The sequence below is a fragment of the Phytophthora sojae genome (genome assembly GCF_000149755.1).
Source record: "Phytophthora sojae unplaced genomic scaffold PHYSOscaffold_15, whole genome shotgun sequence".
In the NCBI taxonomy this organism is placed as follows: domain Eukaryota; phylum Oomycota; class Peronosporomycetes; order Peronosporales; family Peronosporaceae; genus Phytophthora; species Phytophthora sojae.
In genome coordinates this window covers 428,587-448,807 of record NW_009258129.1, presented here as the reverse complement: position 1 = coordinate 448,807, position 20,221 = coordinate 428,587, and the positions used below count along the sequence as shown (strand labels likewise).

At 55.6% G+C, this 20,221-nt stretch overlaps 8 protein-coding genes across 8 annotated transcripts; 5 read left to right on the top strand and 3 right to left on the bottom strand.

The window, feature by feature from the left end:
• Positions 1-43: 43 nt before the first annotated feature.
• PHYSODRAFT_533278 (hypothetical protein) lies at positions 44-247 on the top strand (the record flags this gene model as incomplete). Its single annotated transcript, XM_009540384.1, has 1 exon — positions 44-247. One exon carries the CDS (start codon positions 44-46, stop codon positions 245-247), a length of 204 nt encoding a protein of 67 aa, XP_009538679.1.
• Positions 248-1,658: 1,411 nt separating this feature from the next.
• On the bottom strand, positions 1,659-1,856 carry PHYSODRAFT_533289 (hypothetical protein; the record flags this gene model as incomplete). Its single annotated transcript, XM_009540383.1, has 1 exon — positions 1,659-1,856. A coding segment is annotated over one exon (198 nt), but the record flags the coding sequence as incomplete, so codon positions are not given.
• Positions 1,857-2,128: 272 nt separating this feature from the next.
• On the top strand, positions 2,129-2,374 carry PHYSODRAFT_434035 (hypothetical protein; the record flags this gene model as incomplete). Its single annotated transcript, XM_009540382.1, has 1 exon — positions 2,129-2,374. A coding segment is annotated over one exon (246 nt), but the record flags the coding sequence as incomplete, so codon positions are not given.
• A 332-nt stretch (positions 2,375-2,706) lies between these two features.
• Positions 2,707-3,273, top strand: PHYSODRAFT_532573 (hypothetical protein; the record flags this gene model as incomplete). Its single annotated transcript, XM_009540381.1, has 1 exon — positions 2,707-3,273. One exon carries the CDS (start codon positions 2,707-2,709, stop codon positions 3,271-3,273), a length of 567 nt encoding a protein of 188 aa, XP_009538676.1.
• An 8,808-nt stretch (positions 3,274-12,081) lies between these two features.
• PHYSODRAFT_356182 (hypothetical protein) lies at positions 12,082-12,739 on the top strand. Its single transcript, XM_009540380.1, has 2 exons — positions 12,082-12,453; positions 12,525-12,739. The coding sequence occupies exons 1-2, from the start codon at positions 12,109-12,111 to the stop codon at positions 12,612-12,614; spliced, it is 435 nt and encodes a 144-aa protein (XP_009538675.1). The 5' UTR covers positions 12,082-12,108; the 3' UTR covers positions 12,615-12,739.
• Positions 12,717-14,771, bottom strand: PHYSODRAFT_551244 (hypothetical protein; the record flags this gene model as incomplete). Its single annotated transcript, XM_009540379.1, has 1 exon — positions 12,717-14,771. One exon carries the CDS (start codon positions 14,769-14,771, stop codon positions 12,780-12,782), a length of 1,992 nt encoding a protein of 663 aa, XP_009538674.1. The 3' UTR covers positions 12,717-12,779.
• Positions 14,772-15,109: 338 nt separating this feature from the next.
• PHYSODRAFT_551242 (hypothetical protein) lies at positions 15,110-18,560 on the top strand (the record flags this gene model as incomplete). Its single annotated transcript, XM_009540378.1, has 8 exons — positions 15,110-15,167; positions 15,285-15,385; positions 15,474-15,562; positions 15,650-15,811; positions 15,884-16,781; positions 16,847-17,950; positions 18,016-18,129; positions 18,193-18,560. The coding sequence occupies 8 exons, from the start codon at positions 15,110-15,112 to the stop codon at positions 18,352-18,354; spliced, it is 2,688 nt and encodes an 895-aa protein (XP_009538673.1). The 3' UTR covers positions 18,355-18,560.
• Positions 18,555-20,167, bottom strand: PHYSODRAFT_551240 (prenyl protein protease; the record flags this gene model as incomplete). Its single annotated transcript, XM_009540377.1, has 8 exons — positions 18,555-18,810; positions 18,881-18,985; positions 19,067-19,129; positions 19,204-19,272; positions 19,341-19,452; positions 19,540-19,785; positions 19,870-19,944; positions 20,042-20,167. 8 exons carry the CDS (start codon positions 20,165-20,167, stop codon positions 18,659-18,661), a joined length of 948 nt encoding a protein of 315 aa, XP_009538672.1. The 3' UTR covers positions 18,555-18,658.
• Between the last annotated feature and the right edge of the window lie 54 nt (positions 20,168-20,221).

The window sequence follows — 20,221 nt, the reverse complement described above, 5'->3', positions numbered from 1 at the left end:
TTTCCCCTCTCCCTCATTTTCAGAATCGCCTGCTCAAGCTCGAATGGCGTTCCAAGCAAGGTGGCGGGAGCTCACCAAACTCGGCTGGAAATTCAGCAAGCCTACAGGTCTCTCGGATGACTTCACGTACGTCATGCCGGGGAGGACGAAGAAGAACGGCGTGCGCGGTCAGGATTACTTCGTCGGCGAAGAAGAATTGATGAATCACTTGGACCAGATTGACCTCGGTGAGTTCGGTACATTTTAGTCGCACCTCCGACTTTAGATGTGACGTTGTGTGGTCGTTACTTGACAACAGAGGCCATGCAGCGCGAGGAGGACACAAACCAAGGTGCCACGCCTCACCGAAGCGTCTCCAAGCCCCCACCCGAATGCAATGCAGCCACAGAAAGGTGGAGGAGCGCACGCGGGCATTCTGCGGACAAGAGTCGCAAGCACACCCATGACCGATTAGAAGCGGCTCAAGAAGTTGCTCTCGCAAGACCAGGTATGCTGAAAGCGTATGTACATCTTTACAAAGCGGCTAATCATGTTCTCCTTTGTTATGATATATCTTAGCTTTAGAGGCACCGGCGAATAATGGGGTAGTACTTGCCGCGCCCACCCCCTCAAGTCCCGCTGACAACAGGACGCATGCTGCATCACCTCAAGCTACAGCTATCGACAACGAAGATCTTAGCGCTGGCGACGAAGCCCACGGTTCTCCAGCTGGTAAGACCCGGTATGTATCTGTTACCACTGTTTGTTCCCACTAAGTTGTATACTGCCCGATGAACTTGCAGGATCACCTCGGATACGTCGGAACCTGGCTGGCGACTTTGATGACAGAAACGACGCTGGTGATTGTGACAGTGGTGTGACGCGCTCCCGCACCTGCCCAGTCGCCCCTGGCATCGAAGAGACCAAAGAGCACGACACGATGAGAGATGAAGGTATGTTTAACATGTACATACAATTTATGATGTTGTTAATAACTTGTATGTACCCGTTGTTCATTACTATAGTCGCAGCAGAAGCCGTGGCAAGTCCTGAGAAGTTTGCGGCCCTCGATTCCGATGGAGAAAATGATGAAAGGACAGGCCGGGATGATGATGACCTCACCGGAGAAGGCGAACCGCTCTTTGGCATTGACGAAGATGGACCACCACAGCCCGAGCTTCTCTTTGACGCTTCTCTACTTGAATAATTGGCGGTGTTGATCGGATTACCGAGGGTGCTATGCCGAAGCAGATGCTCAAGGATATGGCGAAGACGGCGTAGTCGCCACTTACAAAGTAGACGCCGTACGAGTACTTGATGGAGCCGTACGAGCCGCGACCCACTGGTGCAATGCTGACCGACTATCCGAGGCTGTGCAATGGTCACTACGGCCCTACCACTGAAGCGCTGAACGCAGCTACAACACCTATGGGCGCCTTCCTCTACTTTATGAGACCAACACTGTGGGCAGATATTGCTACCACCAGCAACAACTACTTCAAAGAGAAGTTAGATGAACGAGTCCAAGGAATCTACAATAAACAAGTTGCTCGTGAGAAGAAACACCCGGCTTCAAGCGCAAGCAACCCGAACAGATTCGAGCAGACCTTGCAAAAACGCCAGACATTACCGCTCGAGAACTGTGCGTCTTCGTAGGCCTGCTGGTCGCCGGCACCATTTCACCAAACAAGGAGAAGCTCGAAAACCACTGGAAAACGACAGAAGAGGGGGGCAATACCGCGGGGCTGCTTTGGAAACTTCATGGTCCGCGATAGGTTCATGCATCTGTCCAGGAATCTGCACTTCAGCGACAACGCAGACGAAAAAGCATTGCACGACCGCGCGTGGAAGCTCCGGCCGGTGATTACAGCATTGCAGCGGAGGTTTCAATTGGGGTACACGCCGCCACCGACAATGGCGTTCGATGAAGCCATGCTGCCATCGCAGTCAAGCTTCAACAGAATGCGCGTCTTTATGAAAGACAAACCGCATCGCTGGGGCACAAAGCTATTCATGCTTTGCTGCTCCTCCACAGCCTACTGTATTCGGTAAGTGTCGGGTGGTCCGGTAGGATCACTCTTTCTTTTTTTTGATGCCAGAGTGATCTTATCGTGGACCATACCTTACGCCTATTTTGCTATCGTGTATGTACAGGTTTGAGGTGTACTGCGGCAAGCAAGAACAACCCAACGGCAGGGCTCTGACAGACTACAATTCCGGTCCCGCAGCTGTCATCCGCAATCTTCGTGAGGTCTTTGATCCTGCTGGCCCAGGTACAGGTGCCATGCGCCTGATTGTCACCGACCGCTTCTATACTTCCCTCCCCTTGGCAATGCAGCTACTTACAATGGGCTTCTACACGGTGGGGACTGTGCAAACGGATCGGATCGGACTACCAGTATCTATCGTCGGCGAGAAGAAGGAAGGTGAAAAGAAGAAGAAGCGGCCGCCAAAAAACCGTCCAGCATCCATCGAACGAGGTACCTTTGAGGTAACCGAGCACATGCAAGTCCCTGGGCTCAGGTCTCTGAGGTGGTGGGACAACAAAGCCGTCTACATGGTCGCCTCAGGCAGCAGCGTCGCGTTGGACCGTGTTGTGCGACGTGACAAGCTGACAGACCAGCAAGCTGAAGTTGCGTGCCCTCGAGTGCTGAAAGACTACCAGACGCTAATGGGGGGCGTCGACGTCCACGACCAGCTCCGCTTACAAAGGCAAGTACTGTTATCATGTATGTACATCATATCACTCTTACTAATCACGTATGTGCATGTGCCAGATACTCCCTGCAATTAGCGATCAAGTACAAGAAGTACTATAAGTCCTTGTTCCTCGGACTGGTAGATCTTGCAGTGATCAACGCATACATCGTGCACAATGCCCATCGGGCCGCCGTTGGCAAACGCAAGATGGCTCATGTCAAGTTCCTCAAGGACCTGCACCTGCAGCTCTGTCAACTCAAGGACGATGACTGGGATGGGCTCATCAACAACGAAATCCTCAACGCCACCCCGTCCAAGTCACGATCAAGGTCGCACCGGCCCGAGCACACGCGAGTCCAGAACGACGAATGGCGCGCTGGCAACAACCATACGGGCAGTAAGCGGAGGACCCGCGTTTGCAAGGTGTGCTCGCTGCTAAAAGGAACCGATGGTGTACGTGGCGGAGACTCGTCTATCTACTGCAGGGATTGCAAGGTGACTACGTCGTCGAAAAGGCCAATGGCATCAAGAGTGTTTCTCTGCGATAAGCCTTGTAACGGGGTTACACGCACAAGTGGCTACAGTCACTTGTAACTCTAACAGACACGACGTCTGTTAGAGGTTCGAAAGACTTTCTCGTCCTTGGTGTAGACACACCAAAGGCTACATACATTTAGGATCACCACGACGGGTGGTCCATAGAGACTTAGGATTCCTATTGGTTGAGAGCAGCATCTTTTAGCCAATGAGTGACATGCATAGCATTGGAATTCTGCCCTCCAGCCGTTGGCAGATTCCTAGTTTAGAATATTACATTTAGAGGAATTCAGAAACATAAAACAAAAATAGCAGTTCTCATCTTTTACCAAAACCCGATACTTGGAGTCTTTATCTTGTTTAAAGTATACTCGTGGATATCGAGTATACTTAACTCAAGTAAAAGAAACTTACGCTTCCTCATACACGTGCGCATACGTGTAAGCCGTAGTAGTGAGCCAAGGTAGGCCCATTACACCTGGTAGCACTTCGTAGTCCGTCCAACGACCGACTACCTGAACGTTCGTACGGAGCTGTACGAACGAGGAGCCGAGAACCTTTTCATGAGCACGGAGGTGCCCATGGAAAGCTCCACTTCGCCTGCAACTCATGTTGCACGCGCTGACTGCCTCCACCTGTCGGATCCAGAATGGGAGGCACTCCAACGACTGTCAACAGTCATTGGTGAAGCGGCTGTAGCTGCAATGCTGCGCACACTATCGCCGACGGAGCAACATGGTGTTGCTCTGGGATTCATCATGAAGGAACAGCGTGATGCTGCTTCCTCTATCACGGTGGCGTCGGGGACGACACCGCGCGAGCAAACGTTGAAGCTAAACGTGAGCAACTATGTCGGAAGAGAGGGCGAGCCTCTCCTCCGTTGGCTTGTCGAACTCGACACTGCCATCGCGGCTCGACGTATCGTCGACCCGTTGTCCAAGGTTGCGTTCGCCATGTCATGCCTTGGCGGACGAGCGAGACGTTGGGCGTATGGACGCCGACTCTCTGATCCTACGTGCTTCAGCACGTACGAGGGTTTCAAGGAGGAGCTCAGGCAAGCGTTTGAGCCCCCGCAAAATGAGTTTGGGTCGAGGGCAGAGTTCCTCGACCTACAGCAGGGTAAGCACGATTTCCATGCGTACGCGCAGAGAGCACGGTACTTGGTCTCGAACATTGTGACCAACCCGATACACGAGGCGACCAAGGTCGTCACGTTCATGAAGGGTCTGAGAGATGGGCCTGTAAAGACCTATCTCTTCCGTGAGTACCCGAGTACTATCGAAGCTGCAATCACTCTTGTAATGCAGGAGGAGTTTAGCCTGCGGCAGGCTAAGCTGCATGCACATGTGCCGAGGCCACAGCCTCGCCCCATAGTGAGGACGGGAGGTCCGGAGCCAATGGACCTCTCGAATGCAACGGCTGTTGGTTATCAACAGCAACAAGGAAGTAATATACGATGCTTCCGTTGCAGAAGGATCGGTCACTATGCCCGAGAGTGCACGGCACCCGTGCACCGAGATGGTGGTCGACGCGGCGATGCCGGGCATCGTCGCGAACGAACAAAAAACGCTGGAACCCAATAGGCGCGGGGCACCCTACTGGTGAAGCAGTCACGCATGTCCAACTCGGACATGCGACACTGAGGACTGCAGCCCCCAGTGAGGACCCTTCTCACTGCAAAATGCATGATGACAAACCGAACCTTGTCATCTTGAACTTGTCTTCGAAGAGAGAGAGGAAATCTGTTCGTGCTTTGGTTGATTCGGGCGCCTCGAACAACTTTGTTCGACTGCGAAGTCTATCAAGGCTTGACTTCGAGGATTTAAAGATACCTCGAAGTATGCTGGAGGTACGACTGGCAACGGGTGCCGTCGTGAAGACCGAGAAGCGCATAGTACGCGTGCGCTTCACGTATGAAGATCAAGAGTTTGTCGCGACCTTTATCGTCCTGGATCTGGACGATAAGTTTGACATTGTATTGGGCATGCTGTGGCTTGCACGGCATGATCCGGTCATCGATTGGGAGAAGCGCACTCTCGTGCGCTTCGGTCGCGACAGCGGAACAGTGAGCGATGGCCCTGTTGCCGCTACCCACGCACCGACAGGTGCGCGCGACTCCCCACTCGAGACAGCGCCTAATGCCACTGTCCCGGAGCGCCCTGGGCGCGCGCGAGCACGCGCGCAAGAGCAGCTAGCGTCGGCGTTGCCGCCGACAGCTAATGAAGGAAATGTGTTGACCTCGGAGGTCGACACCCGCTTTTCAGCGAATCAGGAAGAGTCTCCGGCCTCAAGGGGAACGGATGACGCAGGCGAGTCACACGCCTCAGCCGTGGAGGCTGACGCGAATCTGATTGGATCAGGTCTGGCCAATAATAAGAGCCAAGGTGACGTAACGCCGTCGACTACGGGAGTCGATGGCTTGGATGAATTTGATTCGTCGGCTCGGGGAGCCGACGCACCCTCCGTAATGGAGGGCTCCGCCAATAACAGGCGTCGAGGTGAAGATGGCGTGTCGGCTCCGGGAGCCGACGCTGCAGGCGGTGCGGACGGTTGCAAACGTTCTGCACCGGAAAAACTTGCATGCTGTCGTGCAGCCGGGCTGCACGACGAAGCGCCGGGCGACCAAGCCGGGCTTGAAGTCGCTCGCCCGCGGGATGAACCCGCCGGCGGTACTAAAGAAGAACACCCGTCCACGGCTGGGCCTGGACGAGGTCAAGAACCAAGCGGAGCCGGGCTCCGCAAAACAAGAAGACGGCGCATGCGAAGGTCGCTGCGCAAGTCTCGGCCTGGGGCCGAGACGCTACAAGGAATGTCTGCCGGGCAGACGGAGGCTGAGAAGCTGGACGTCGAGACGTTGAACGTCTTGACGCGTACCTGTGCCGGGTTCCGGTACAGGGAGATGACTCTCGCTAACCCTCCGACGCAAGCGTCGGAGCTGACTTCACTTCCAGTCATGAGCTGGAAGCGCTTCGCGCGTGACTTGCACGATGGACGCATCGAGCAAATATGCATTCTCTCGGACGCCGAGAGAACGAAGAGCGAGAATGAAGAACTGAGGCAGTTCTTCATGGAGACCACCGCTGAGAGCGAGGACACTCTCAGTGCGAAGACGAAGAAGGAGCGCTTTGAAGAGCAAAGCTGGGACTCGTTGAAAACGAGTCCCTACTACGAGATCTTACGGGAGTACGCGGACGTACTTCCGGAAGAGATTCCTGCGGAGCTTCCGCAGGACAAGGGAATCCAGCACGAGATTGATCTCGTGCCGGGCACGAAGTACTGTGTCACGCGGCAGTGGCCACTGCCGCGAGAGCAGGTCAAAGCGATCGACGACTTCTTCGAAAGTCGTCGCAAAGCTGGACAAGTGCGGGAATCGAAATCCCCGCACAGTGCTCCGACGATATGTGTCAAGAAGCCACAGGGCGGCTGGCGCATCGTTCATGCGTACAACAAGCTGAACGATGCGACGATACCGGCGCAGACACCGATACCGCAAAAAGATGTTATCATCGATTCGATGGCCAGGAGCACTATCTACAGTGCTCTTGATCTGCGCGATGGGTTCTATCAGATCCTCATGCGTGAGAGCGATATCCCTCTCACGGCAGTGAGCACGCCGAGCGGCATGCTCTGGGAGTGGCTAGTGATGCCACAGGGTCTGAAGAACTCCCCTGCGACCTTCAACAGGTGCGTGACGCACTTGTTGCGCTCGGTGCGCGACTTCGTACCGAGCTACTTCGACGATGTGTTCGTCCACAGCCGGGCTGCGGACGGGATGAGCGATGTTGAGATGCACAAGGTGCATCTCCGGAAGCTGCTTGCGCTCATGTGCAAGCAAAAGCTCTATGCAAACCTGAAGAAGTGCATCTTCGGGGCGAGCGAGATACCCGTGCTCGGGTGTATCGTTGGGAAGAACGGTGTCCGCCCTGACCCTGAGAAGGTCAGAGTGATCAATGAGTGGCCGACGCCGTCGAACGTCAAGGAACTGCGGCAGTTCCTTGGCTTGGCCACGTACTTGTGCAAGTACGTGAAGGACTATGCGGACACGATACGCCCGCTGTCACAGCTCCTGAAGAAGGACGCCGAGTGGGTTTGGACTGCTGAGTGTCAGCAGGCCTTCGATGCAGTCAAGAGGGGCTTGACTGAGGCGCCGATCTTGGCGGTGGCCGACCAAGATCGCCCATTCCACGTTGTGTGTGACGCATCCGACTTCGCAATCGGATGTGCGTTGATGCAGCACGATCACGAGGGTCGTGATCGTGTCGTCTACTACCAATCGCGCCGGCTGAAGCCAGCTGAGCGCAACTACCCGGTACATGACAAGGAGCTCCTTGCCATGAAGTACGCACTCGCGAAGTTCCGAGTGTATCTACTCGGAAGCAAACCGTTCGTGGTCTACACAGACCACGCGTCGCTGCGGACGGCTGTGAAGTCGCCGCACATCTCGCAACGAACGGCGAGATGGCTCTCATTCTTCGCAGAGTATAACTTCCGGGTTGAGTACAAACCCGGAAGGCTCAATGTGGTGGCCGACGCGCTCTCGCGTCGACCTGACTACACCACGACTGATGCCGACGTCAATGCCATTGACGCCATGCGATCGAGCACCCCAACGTCGTCACTGTTGGACGACGTGAAGGTCGCGTACGCGCACGACGCGGACGAGAAGCTCTTGCTGGCCTACGGCTCAGCGCCTTCTGACCAAGCTCGTCAGAAGCTGCCGAAGTATCTTCGTGCTCGTGCACACCGTTACCGGGTGCACGACGGGTTATTACTCTACAGTGCAGTCGACGACAACGCGGACCGCGCTGTCGTGCCCAATGACCATGACCTGCGACTCAGGATCATGTACCTGCGACTCAGGATCATGTACGAGTATCACGATGCACCGACTGCGGGGCATCCGGGCCGTGAGAAGACATACCTTCTTCTCACGCGAGACTTCTACTGGGCCCACCAGTACAAATGGGTGCGCGAGTACATCCGTGCTTGCGAGGTTTGTCAACGTGTGAAGCCTGCGCCTTTCGCGCAGGCTCCCTTGCAGTCACTACCAACTCCACGAGAGTGTTGGCAGTCCACGTCTTTGGACTTCGTGTTCGGTCTTCCCCCGGACAGTCAGGGGAACACGGGCGTTGTGGTCTTTGTTGACCGCTTCAGCAAGATGGTACATCTTGCTGCGGTACCCGCTGAAGTGACTGCGAAGCAGACTGCACGTCTGTTCGTCGACATGGTGTTTAAACACCATGGCATGCCGATCGACATTGTGTCGGATCGAGACCCGCGCTTCACTGCGCACCTTTGGCAAGAAGTGTTTACACTTCTTGGGAGTCAACTTTCGATGTCGACTGCGGACCATCCGCAGACGGACGGGCAGACCGAGCGCATGAACCGCGTGCTCGTAGACGTGCTTAAGAGCTACGCTCACTCGTTCCAACACTGGAGCGAGTGCATGCCGATGGCGGAGTTCGCCATCAACAACTCGGTGCATGCCTCGACCGGGCATACACCCTTCTACGTGAATGCCATGAGGCACCCACGTCTCCCGAGTCTACTCGGGATGGTGGCTCCTTCCTTAAGTGGGGGAGGATCTCCGACTGCACCGCAGCAGCCGCAGAATGCCGTTGACACTTGCACAGTGTCAGCCGCAACGACACGAAGTAAAGCCAAGAACCGCGCGTCTATGCAGGGCACAGACGCCGACAAGCGCACGAAGAACGTGTCTGTGCGGGGCACAGACACTGACAAGAAGAAGAAGAAGAAGAAGAAGAAGAAGAAGAAGAACGGGTCTGTGCAGGGCACAGACACCGCGAAGACGAACGCAGAGGCCGGGCCTACTGCTGGAAACGAGCTGAACGAGTTCAGCTCGGACGCAATCAACTTCGTGCAGCGCAGACAAGCCGTCATTCGGTTTGTCCAAGACGCTATTGCAGCTTCTGTCGACCGACAGAAGCTGAACGCAGACAATGTTGGCAGGGGCAACACTAATGGATTCGAGAACGGTTCATTAGTCTTGTTAGCTACTCAAAACCTGCCTAAACATGCAGTTTCCGACTTCGGGGCGAGCAAGCTCGCTCCACGCTTCATCGGACCGTTCACTGTGCTGGCACGGAACGGCAATGCCTACACACTGGACATACCGTCTAGTATGCGCCTCCATCCGACGTTCTACGTCGGACGGCTGAAGCCATACTTGCAGCACGAGCTACCTAGCTCGGCTGAACCACAGAAGACTCGGCGGAAGCCGTCATCCTCTCCAGCGCGACTTCGCGCTGGAGCAGCGGGTCGAGCTAATGGTCCAGCTCGGCCGGAACGATCGAGGCAGCCTGGGAGGCCGCCGCAACCTGAGGATGCTTCAGAGCGCCGAACCCAGCGCTCTGGAACTACTCCACGACCGGAACTCGGTCGTGGGGAGACGCGAGATCAGGGTCAACACCAAGTTGACCACACACGGGGCGTGTTCCCGCCACCGCCGCCGCCGATTCGTGATGCACACGGCTCAACTCGATGGATTGTTGAGCGGATTGTTGATCACAGTATCCCGAGAACGAACAGGCAACCAGTTCGTTTTCGTATCCGTTGGAGAGGATTCCCTCCCAACCAAGATACATGGGAGCCGCGGAACGTCTTGCTCGAAGACGTCCCGGACATAATGAGGGCGTACGAAGCCCACCATGCGCTGCACACTGGAACGTAATGCGAGCGCTGCTGTTAACAGCAGCGCCCGAAGACACTTCGAGGGCAGACATAGGCACCTGCCCCCCGCGGCAGCGACGCGCTTCGCACGTTGCCGCGCATGCTACTCAGCAGTAGAGAGGTTCTCCGCTGCTGCGCCAGCGGTCTTCAACTTCGACGCGCTCGTTCCATTACGAGCGCGCTCTCTTCCGTCACGCATTGACCAAGCGGTCAATGGTAGTTGACGTGCCGGGACCGGCACGTCTAACCTTGACGGGGGGATGGTGTAACGGGGTTACACGCACAAGTGGCTACAGTCACTTGTAACTCTAACAGACACGACGTCTGTTAGAGGTTCGAAAGACTTTCTCGTCCTTGGTGTAGACACACCAAAGGCTACATACATTTAGGATCACCACGACGGGTGGTCCATAGAGACTTAGGATTCCTATTGGTTGAGAGCAGCATCTTTTAGCCAATGAGTGACATGCATAGCATTGGAATTCTGCCCTCCAGCCGTTGGCAGATTCCTAGTTTAGAATATTACATTTAGAGGAATTCAGAAACATAAAACAAAAATAGCAGTTCTCATCTTTTACCAAAACCCGATACTTGGAGTCTTTATCTTGTTTAAAGTATACTCGTGGATATCGAGTATACTTAACTCAAGTAAAAGAAACTTACGCTTCCTCATACACGTGCGCATACGTGTAAGCCGTAGTAGTGAGCCAAGGTAGGCCCATTACAAGCCTTGTCGAGAGCACAACGGCATCCCGATCACGTGCTTTGATCTGTGGCACAAGGTGTGGCGCAACGGGACGGTGCTTCCCCATTCGGCACAAAAGCGAAGGATTCGCGCGCGCATGCCTGCAAAAGAACCTGGCACTGAAGAAGAGGAAGCCATGAGTGTTGCGTCTTGCGAGGACTCGAACGAAGGTGATCAATCAAGCGATGAATCTACGGCAGGAGGTCCCCACCTGCCGAAGCGAGTGCGTGTAGCCGATACTTAGGACTAAGCATTTGTCGCTTTGCAATTTATTTCCGTTTCATTATACTGTTGATCGTCACGTCGACTCGACAACTAGCATATGATTGTGTCGATCATGGCTCTGGACGTTACCCGCACGACTTTGATACCCTGCGGCGCGGCTTTATCGCAAGATCCGACTAATTTGTCCACATACACTTTTCGCACTAAAGTGTCCCTTTGGTGCGCTTTGGCTTACCATTATCGTGGAGATACACGATTAGATAGTAGCCGGATCACCAGGCGTATGTTTCCCGCATGCTATTGTCCCGTACCCGGGATTGGGACCCACGAACCAGGAGGGTCGCTGGGCCGATCTCGGGGCGAGCCTGCTTCGATACCACCCCGAGAGGGTCCACTGCCGGATATGGCTACAGTCGATAGTGGGTACACTTCGGGTACCAAGTCTGCGGTACAGCGTCCTCTCGCGTGAGGAGCCACTGTCGAATTGATGGCGCGGTGCATTGAAGTCAGGCCGAGCTGGTCGACGTGGAAGCTTCCGTGAGGAGCATGGAGCCGCCGCGGAGGGAGGTCGCGCGGCCGGGCGGTTCTGTTCAAGCCTTAGCGGAGAGGGGGTCGCGTCAAGGATGGATGGCATGCCAGGGTGCCCAGGTGAGGAGAGGAGAGGAGGCGTCGTGCTTATGAGCGTTCCCGGCCAGAGCCGACGGGCGCTTAGCTCTTTCAGTCTCGCATTTTTCCGATAACAACACAAGCTAACCAAGAGACGCTTTTCATTTACGTTAGCTCGGCTCCTACTACTTCTACCCACCCAGCTCTTTCCGACCTCACCCCACCCAGAGGCCGCACTCCCCAAACAACCCGCTGGTACCCGATCCCAACCGGGAGGGTGCGTGACAATATCCGAAATACACGTTACCAGAACGTATAAAAAATTGTATACGAACCCTTACCCGAACATACATGTTTTCTTAAGCTGACGGGGGCGCATGAAGATGCTCGCGCTCAAGGGGTTATGTCATTCAACGCTGCAAAATAATTTTTGTTCGGTTGTGACGGCAAGGATTTTGATCGCTGGGTCATGACTAAGTCATGACTTTTTCCATTTTACGAGGATAAATCATTATTTTAACAATACATTTCGTCAAATCTTACGTTACAAACGAAACACCACAATCGTATATTTTTGACACTTTACTTTTGGGTCTGACAGTTGACACCTCTCATGACAAGTCGTGATGGATCGCATGGCGGCGCAGATGGAGCGCGACCTGCGCTCCAAGTACAGCCACCTCATGGTGCAGTGGTACGAGGCTGTGGACTGGACGGAGCCGCTCATCGTGGGGCTGCTCTCCTTCCACGTGGCGCTGCTGGCAGCGCTCTGGCTCACGCGCAAGAGGCTCTACACGCAGTTCGCGCTCTTCATCCTCATCATTCTACTGGTGTTGAATACTGAGAGGCTTAACGCATGGGGAAGGGAGAACTGGCGCCTCTTCGCCACGCAGAGATACTTCGACCCGCAGGGGGTCTTCATGGGCATCTTCTACGCGGGACCGCTGCTGGCTACGGGTTTCTTCCAACTGGTATGTCGAAAATGTCGAAAATAGTTCCCGAAATGGCGAGATCGCATGGACTTAATTTCGTTGTTTTGTAGCTGCTCAGCATGAAGAACATGGTGGATATGGTGGTGATCGTCAAAAGGGCAGAGTACCGACAGCAACTCAAGGCTAAGAAGGATAAGTAGAGCCGTGCCTTGGCCAGTCGTGTTCAATTAGATATAGGTAGATGACAAAAACCTTCGAGCATGGATGATAACTACAGAAAACAGAAAAACTGGAGAATAGATGGATCGGAAAACTGGACGCTATCATTTAGGCATCGACAAGCTTCCTCAGCCTATACATCCGCTCTACCACTTGGCACGCAGCTCGTTGGGGAAGGCGGTCACGAAGTCCAGCCACTTCTCGACGTTCGGGTACTTCTTGAGGATGTCCTTGCCCACGACCTTGACGCGCTCGAAGACCGCCGTGTCGTCCTTCGAGGGGGACGAGCCGTTGACGAACGTGGAGCCAGCGAGACGCTTCTCCAGCACGTCCAGGGCCACCGAGCCCGTGGCCGAGATGAGCGAAGCCGAGCCGCTGGCCGACGGGGCCGGGGCCGCCTGCTCGTCCGGCTTCATGGCAGGGAAGAGCAGCACCTCCTTGATGTTGAAGCGGTTGGACAGGAACATGGTGAGGCGGTCGACGCCGCAGCCCCAGCCAGCAGTGGGCGGCAGGCCGTACTCCATGGCCGTGCAGAAGGCCTCGTCGTGCGGCTGGGCCTCGTCGTCGCCGGCGGCGGCCTGCTCCATCTGCTCGATGAAGCGCTCGCGCTGCACCTTGGGGTTGTTCAGCTCCGTGTAAGCGTTGCAAATCTCGGCGCCGGCCAGGAACAGCTCGAAGCGCTCGGTGAGAGCGGGCTTGGTGCGGTGGTACTTGGCCAGCGGCGAGTTGTACACGGGCTGGTCCATGATGAAGAAGGGCTTAGTCCAGTAGGCCTTGTTGTCCTCGATGAAGTGGCCCACCAGCTTGTCCAGCAGACGCGCGATGGAGCGAGGCGGCGCGCACTCGAGCTCGTACTTGGTCACAAGCTCCTCCAGGATGGGCAGGCACTTCTCCGGGTCGTCGATGGGGATCGTGACGCCCGTGGCCTCCTCGACGGCCGAGACCATGCTCACGCGCTTGAACGGGGGCGTGAAGTCGATGGTCACGGGCTCCTCACCGGGCTCCTTCTGGATCGTGATCGAGTAGCTGCCCGTGATCTCCTTGACCATCTCGGAGAAGAGCTTCTCCGTGAGAGTCATGAGGTCGTTGTAGTCGGCGTAGGCCATGTAGAACTCGCAGCTCGTGAACTCGGGGTTGTGCGTTAGGTCGATGCCCTCGTTACGGAACTGGCGGCCGATCTCGTAGACGCGGTCCAGGCCGCCGATCACCAGCTGCTTCAGGTACAGCTCCGGGGCCACGCGCATGAAGAGGTTCATGTGCAGGTCGTTGTGGTACGTCACGAAGGGCTTGGCCGTGGCGCCGCCCACGATCATGTTCATCATGGGCGTCTCCACCTCGAGGAAGTGCTGGTCGTCCAGGAAGCGGCGGATGAAGTTGATGATCTTGGCGCGAGTCTGGAACACACCGCGCGTGTCGTCGTTCATGATGAGGTCCAGGTAGCGCTGGCGGTAGCGCGTGTCCTGGTTGAGCGAGAGGCCCGCGTGGCTCTTGGGCAGCATGTGCATGCAGGGCGAGAGCAGCACCAGCTCCTGCGGGAAGATGGACAGCTCGCCCTTCTTGGACTTCCCCGGGTGGCCGCGCACACCCACAAGGTCTCCGCGGCGCAGGATGCTGTGGATCTTCGCGAAGGCCTCAGCGCTCTCGTACGTGCCGACGTCCGACATGATCTGCAGCTTCTTGCCGTCCGCGCGCAGGTCGTAGAAGACGAGCTTGGCGCCCGACGCGCGCTTGCTGTGCAGGCGGCCAGCCACCGACACGATCACGTCGGCGTTGTGGCTGCCGGCCTCCACGTCGCCGAACTGCTCGTGGAACTCGGGCAGCGACGTGGACACATGGAACTTGTGCGGGTACGGGTTCACGCCCTGCTTCTCCAGCTCCACGAGCGCCTTCTCGCGGTTGGCGAAGTACGCGGTCGGGTCCAGCTCCTCCTCGTCGGCAGCGGCGGCCGAGGCGGCCTTCTTGGGCTTGGCGGCGGCCTCCGCGGCCTTCTTGGCGGCCTTCTCGGCCTTGGCCTTGGCCGCCTTCTCCGCCTTGAGGCGGCGCTTCAGCTCGTTCTTGCTGATGGGCGCGGCGGCGTCCGAGGTGGCCGGGGCGGCCGGGGGCACGTCCGTCGCGGGGGCGTCGGCGGGGCTGCTCATAGTGCGGTGACGATCGTCCGGAAGAGTCTGGTGGGGGGTCGCCGGATTGGATAATGAAAACTTGATTGGCTCCTGGGCTTAGCCAAGACTTTGTAGCCAAGACTTTGTGGCGAGCCTCTCATATCCGATTGCAATGTGGTACACACCACGGAGTTTCACAGTCAGTCGGACCACTCTTCCAAGCGACGAGCGAGACAGATCTGGAGATCCGCCCGGCGGTGCTGAGGTGCCTCACACAGGCGTCTTCCTTCCCCCCACTCTGCGTCTGCTTCCCCAGGAGCAAGAACTGCCGCCAGTGCTGACCTCCATTCACGGTATCGATCTATACAGGCGGAGCCATGACCAAGGAACGGATAAGCTCGGCGGAGCTGGCGCAGCGCAAGGAGGAGTACTACGGTACGACGGGGGAGAGAAAAATAGGGAGCTCCTGCACAAATACTCTGTAGCTGGCTTGGGCTCTGCTGTGAGACCTATTTGAGTGGTGTGCTAATGTCTTACGTGTCGCCATTGCAGAGCTGCTGGCCACCAGTGACAGCTCACTCCGAGAAGTGCTGAACCAGAGAGGCGGCCTCGTGCTCGCTCGCGTCGGACGCTACCAGCCCTGGCCTGCGAGGGTAAGCTCGATCTCTCTATCGCTTAATCCTTCGGATGCAGCGGCTGGAGCTATTGAACTGACGAGTTGTTTTACTTCGGCGGCTGCAGTTTTGCGAGCCGGGGGAGTTCGCCAAGATGGCTCGGTATCGGGCCAAGAAGGGCCAAGCTTGTGTCTACTTCTTCGGCAGCAGGAACTAGTACGTGACGCAGACTGTGACGCTCAGGGTTTTAATGGTGGGGACTGACGGAGCCGCTCGTTGTGGTGTTTTTTGCGACGACTACAGCGGCTGGGTCTCGAAATCGTCCATCCAGCCTTTCCCAGAAGACCTGACCACTCTTACAGGGTCAGCCAAATACAACCAGGCTCTCATCCAAGAAGCGTTGGACGAAGCCAAGTTCGTGTTGGACGTGACGGACGAAACTGGCAGGCGCTTCTTTGATCGCATGTGAGTGTCTCCGCGTAGCTGGTTGGCCTCCGTGTTGTTTATTTACATGCTTTTTTCCGCTTTCGATGGTAGTATGGAGCGCAAGGAGGAGGCTGTTGATTTGCCCTGCGAGCGCTGCAACCGAGTGGACGACCACTACTCGCTTCTTATTTTGTGCGACGGCAAAAACTGCAAGCGGGAGTACCATATGAACTGTTTGAGCCCACCATTGGAGTCGATCCCCCCTGGAGATTGGTTTTGCCCAGACTGCGAAAAAGATCAGGAGAAAGAGCGTGAGAAGGAACGTGAAAAGGAGCAACTAAAGCGAGCGAAGGCGGAAGCGATGGATAAACAGGACGCTAGCGTTACGGAGGTGAATGCGGTCGATGGAGAATTGCCGGTAGCCAAGACCCCCTCCGCGAAGAAGGTAGTGAAGAAGCACAAACTGAAGTCCAGAGACGGCACAGCGAAGCGTCGTTTGGCATCCACTTCGCCTGATCGCGTCGGAGTCTCAGTCAAAAAGCCCCGTGCAGGTCGTTCGTCGTCTCGGGAAGTATCGCCACCGCCAAGAACGACGCCAAAGCGTTTAGATGGCAGGAAAAAGAAGCCGTCTCAACTTTCGATTCCTAGCAGCAGGGCTCAGCTTTTGTCCGACCCTGAAAGCGGCACAGCCGACGACGAACAACAATCAGAGGAGAAATGTCTGCTCTGCGGTTTTGGAGGAGAGCTGATCGTGTGCGAATTCCCAGCGTGTACCAAGGTATACCACCAATTTTGTTTGGGCGCCTACCCATTCCCGAAAGATGAAGACGCGACTTGGTATTGTCCTCGGCACACGTGCGTGTTGACTGGGGAGAAGGAGCTGTGTGAGGACGGCGAGAAAACAACAAACAAGCTGAAACATGCATCTCCTCGGAAGGTGAATGTCAAAAATGTGCTGTGGAAGTGCAACCAGTGCCCTCTTGCTATCGCGGAAGAGGCTCTCCCCCAGGTAATCACTAAACTTGTATAATTGGTTGCTTACTGAAATATTGACACGCTATTGTCGGTGTTTAGCTACCGCAGGGACAGATTTTCTCCAAGAAATCGCGGACATTTATGTGTCCTAATTGCTACCTGAACGCGCCAGCTAAGGTTCAGCTTGCGAAAAGACTGGAAAAGATCTGGTCAACGCTGGCAACGAATCGACAGGGAATGCCGTTCTGTGGACCGTTGCTGTGTGGTGTTGAGCCTGTGGACGGACAGTCGGAGGATACGCGAACACAATTGGACTTATTCAAAGTGTTGGCGAGGATTCGACGATTGGAATATAGCGAATCAGCAGGATTTTCGCGAGATATCGACGAGGTGGTGGCGAATGCGCTGGATCTTATTGCAAACCGCTCATTCCCGCTAATGGAAGCAGCGAAAACGCTAAAAATTATTCGTAACGAGCAGTTCGCAATCCACCAGCAGAAGCTTGATTTTCTGGATACCAAGATCCGACGCCTTCAGACTGATGGGGAGAATGGACGTGACGACGATGACAATTTGGCGGATGCGGACAAGAAAAAATGGCCTCTTCGATGGCGCCAGGAATGTGGGCCATTCGAAGACAAATATTACGCGCTCCTGGACGCGAAGTCACTGGAGGAGTGGGCAGCGCTTGTTTCAGCAGCGCCTCTATACGCAAGTGGGGATGAGCTCGATGCTCGGAGTGCTGTCGGAGCCGATATGAGTGACGAGTTAAGTGGAGGTGAAGATGAAACTCAGCAGCGAAGCAGGAGCCCGTCATTAGGCTCCGCGAATGAGTTGTCTGGTCCTCCAGCTGCCACTCGGGTGGAATCGGGCCTTAGCTTGTCGGAAGGAACGGATGTGATGATCGCCTTCGGTGATTTGTCTAAGCCAGGTTGCGGCACCCAGAAGCGAAGGTTTGGTGGTGAGCAAACGAAGGAGCTGGACAGCATGGATACCCGCGAGTTTTTCCTGTCGCCATCCACCAGCGAGATGCAGCACATGTTTGATCAGCAATCTACCCTCCTCCGCAGCGCATTAGAGGCACACTCAACATTGCAACGGTCATGGCTTATCAGTCAGCAAGATATGCTAGGTCTTGGTGGGCGTGGTGGGTTCTCTGTTGGAGAAGGCCGACTTGCTGCAGAACTACGACTGGCGAACAAGGTACGCGAAAGTTTGATATCTAACCTCGAAGCAGCTATTATTCTTAACTGTTTTGTGCTGCCCAGAATCTCCGACAACGATTGCGAAACAAAGACAAACTGGTTGATCAACTGACCTCGGATCACATGGCACTGCGAGCAGAAGTGATCAACCTCCAGCGAGAGCTCTCGCAAAGCAAGGTAAGACAGCGACAACAGCTCGTACTTGCTATAAACATTTGGACTAACGATGCGTTTGTAAAGATCCGTGCCAGAGAGCTGGAAGAACAGATTGCCACGGCTGGAAGCATCAATCAAGGCCGCCCCGACGACGCTCATGCCGGCAACAGCAAGACTGTCGTTTCCAACGGAGAAATGGCAGCTACACCAGATCGAAGTACGGATGAGGAGCACATGTTCTCGTAAGCCCAGTACTACGCTCCCTCCAAAGGGTGATGGTATTCTTCACGGGACCTGGCTTGCACTAGCAATCCAGCCTTTCGCGCGTCTGAGGGTTCCCAGCTTCGATGAGGGACACAGTCAGCGCGAAGAGCTTCTGGGTTGGGTGGGTTCCAAGTAAATGGCGTGCAATATCATGTGAACACCTAAAAACACGGCATTGTTGTAACTAGCGCGGTGGTCTTTCGCTCTCGGTTAATGAAATGCTCTATAATGTGCTGTCCGCTGCGGATACAATACCAGGGAAAGACAAACGTTCGGCTGTCGGATCTTAAAGAGTTTCCGAGTACCCGAACACAATTTCGTGCTCTACTGCAGATGCAGTCATGTTCCACATCTCCGATGAGTAGATAGTTGGCTCCGTCAGCGGCATCAGGAGCAGCGAGAACCCGTAGATGCCGAAAAAATAAGCTCCGAGGAGCACTAAGATGATAAACACAACTCACATGTATCAGCACACATTCGCTACCGTCGTCGACACAGGCTAACGCACCTAATCGATAAGGGTGCAACGAGCTCTCCGGATTGAAGAAAGACAGGTCTGGGAAGCCCATTACGTTGCAAAAGACGTGGACAAGGAAAATCGACGCGAAGTGTCCTAATGAATGGAATGACAAATACGAAGTGATGAGATGATGATCACAAGCAACAGCTACAGCAGCCATGAGATTGAGCCAACCTGTTCTCAAGAAAATGAACGTGGCATATGCTCCAAAGAGAGAGGTGTAAATGAGCTGGAAACCTGCATACGATCGCACAAACAGCGTCAGGGACCCTAGCGACAGTACCATCATTGACATCAAAAGAGGCACCCACCAACAGTCAACGCGGCGTCCTTCGGAGACCGACCGTGCCTCACATACTCCATAAAGTGGTGCAAATGGGCTGCGCGCGGCAAGAATACAACCGGTAAGTCTCAAATATTGCACAACAAACAGCCACACGCGCCGTACCCGCTCCAAACATGAGTGGGCTGCCCAAAACGATCTGCTTGACAGTGAACTCCGCGCACACGAGCAGCGGAACCATGCAGCTCCGGAACACAAACTCTTCCGTCAGCGGGCCCTGTAGTCAGCACGCACAGCCCCGTCAGCACAGCGCACCAACTCCACCTCCTCCTCCTCCTCCTCAATGATAGACTAAGCCCCATACCAGGATGTAAGTGCGCAGTGACGGCAGGCGGTCGTGCGTGATCGAGTAGTACAGCGCCGAGTTCTTGATGGCGAACCACAGCCCGTTCGAGTGGAACTGCTTCGACACGTTCAGCAGCCGCAGCGCGTTGGCCAGCAGCGAGCCCGTGAACAGCACGGCCGTCGTGAAGAGCGGGATGACGACGGCCTGCACCAGCCCCTCCCAGCGGATGCCCAGCCACTGCGCGAATGACATGCTCGCCTCATCCTGCGCAACAGTCCAACTCTCCGTCAGTTGAGACCAAATACAATACCTCGAGATCCCTTGGCTCTAGCAGGCAGCAAACCGTACGTGGTCGTAGAAGACGGCGAGCACAAACGGGCAGATGGCGCAGAAGATGCAGATCAGCAGGAAACGCGCCAGAATCTGCAGCAGCAGCGGCAAGAGAGAAAGAGAAAGAGGAAAACAAAAGAGAGTCAGAGGTGAGCGGAGACCGAGAGCTCTCTCTATCGCTGGAGCGTACGTGCGTGGGGTGGTCGCGCGGCAGCCGCCGGATCGCCTGGGGCAGCGTGTACAGCACGCCGACGTAGGCCGCCGCCATGCAGGAGCAGGCGACGACGGCCGTCGTGGCGGTCACACTGAATCGCATCTTTCCGGCCCGAGGTGGCGAGAGTGCGGTGCTGCTGCGTCGGAGACGTCGAGC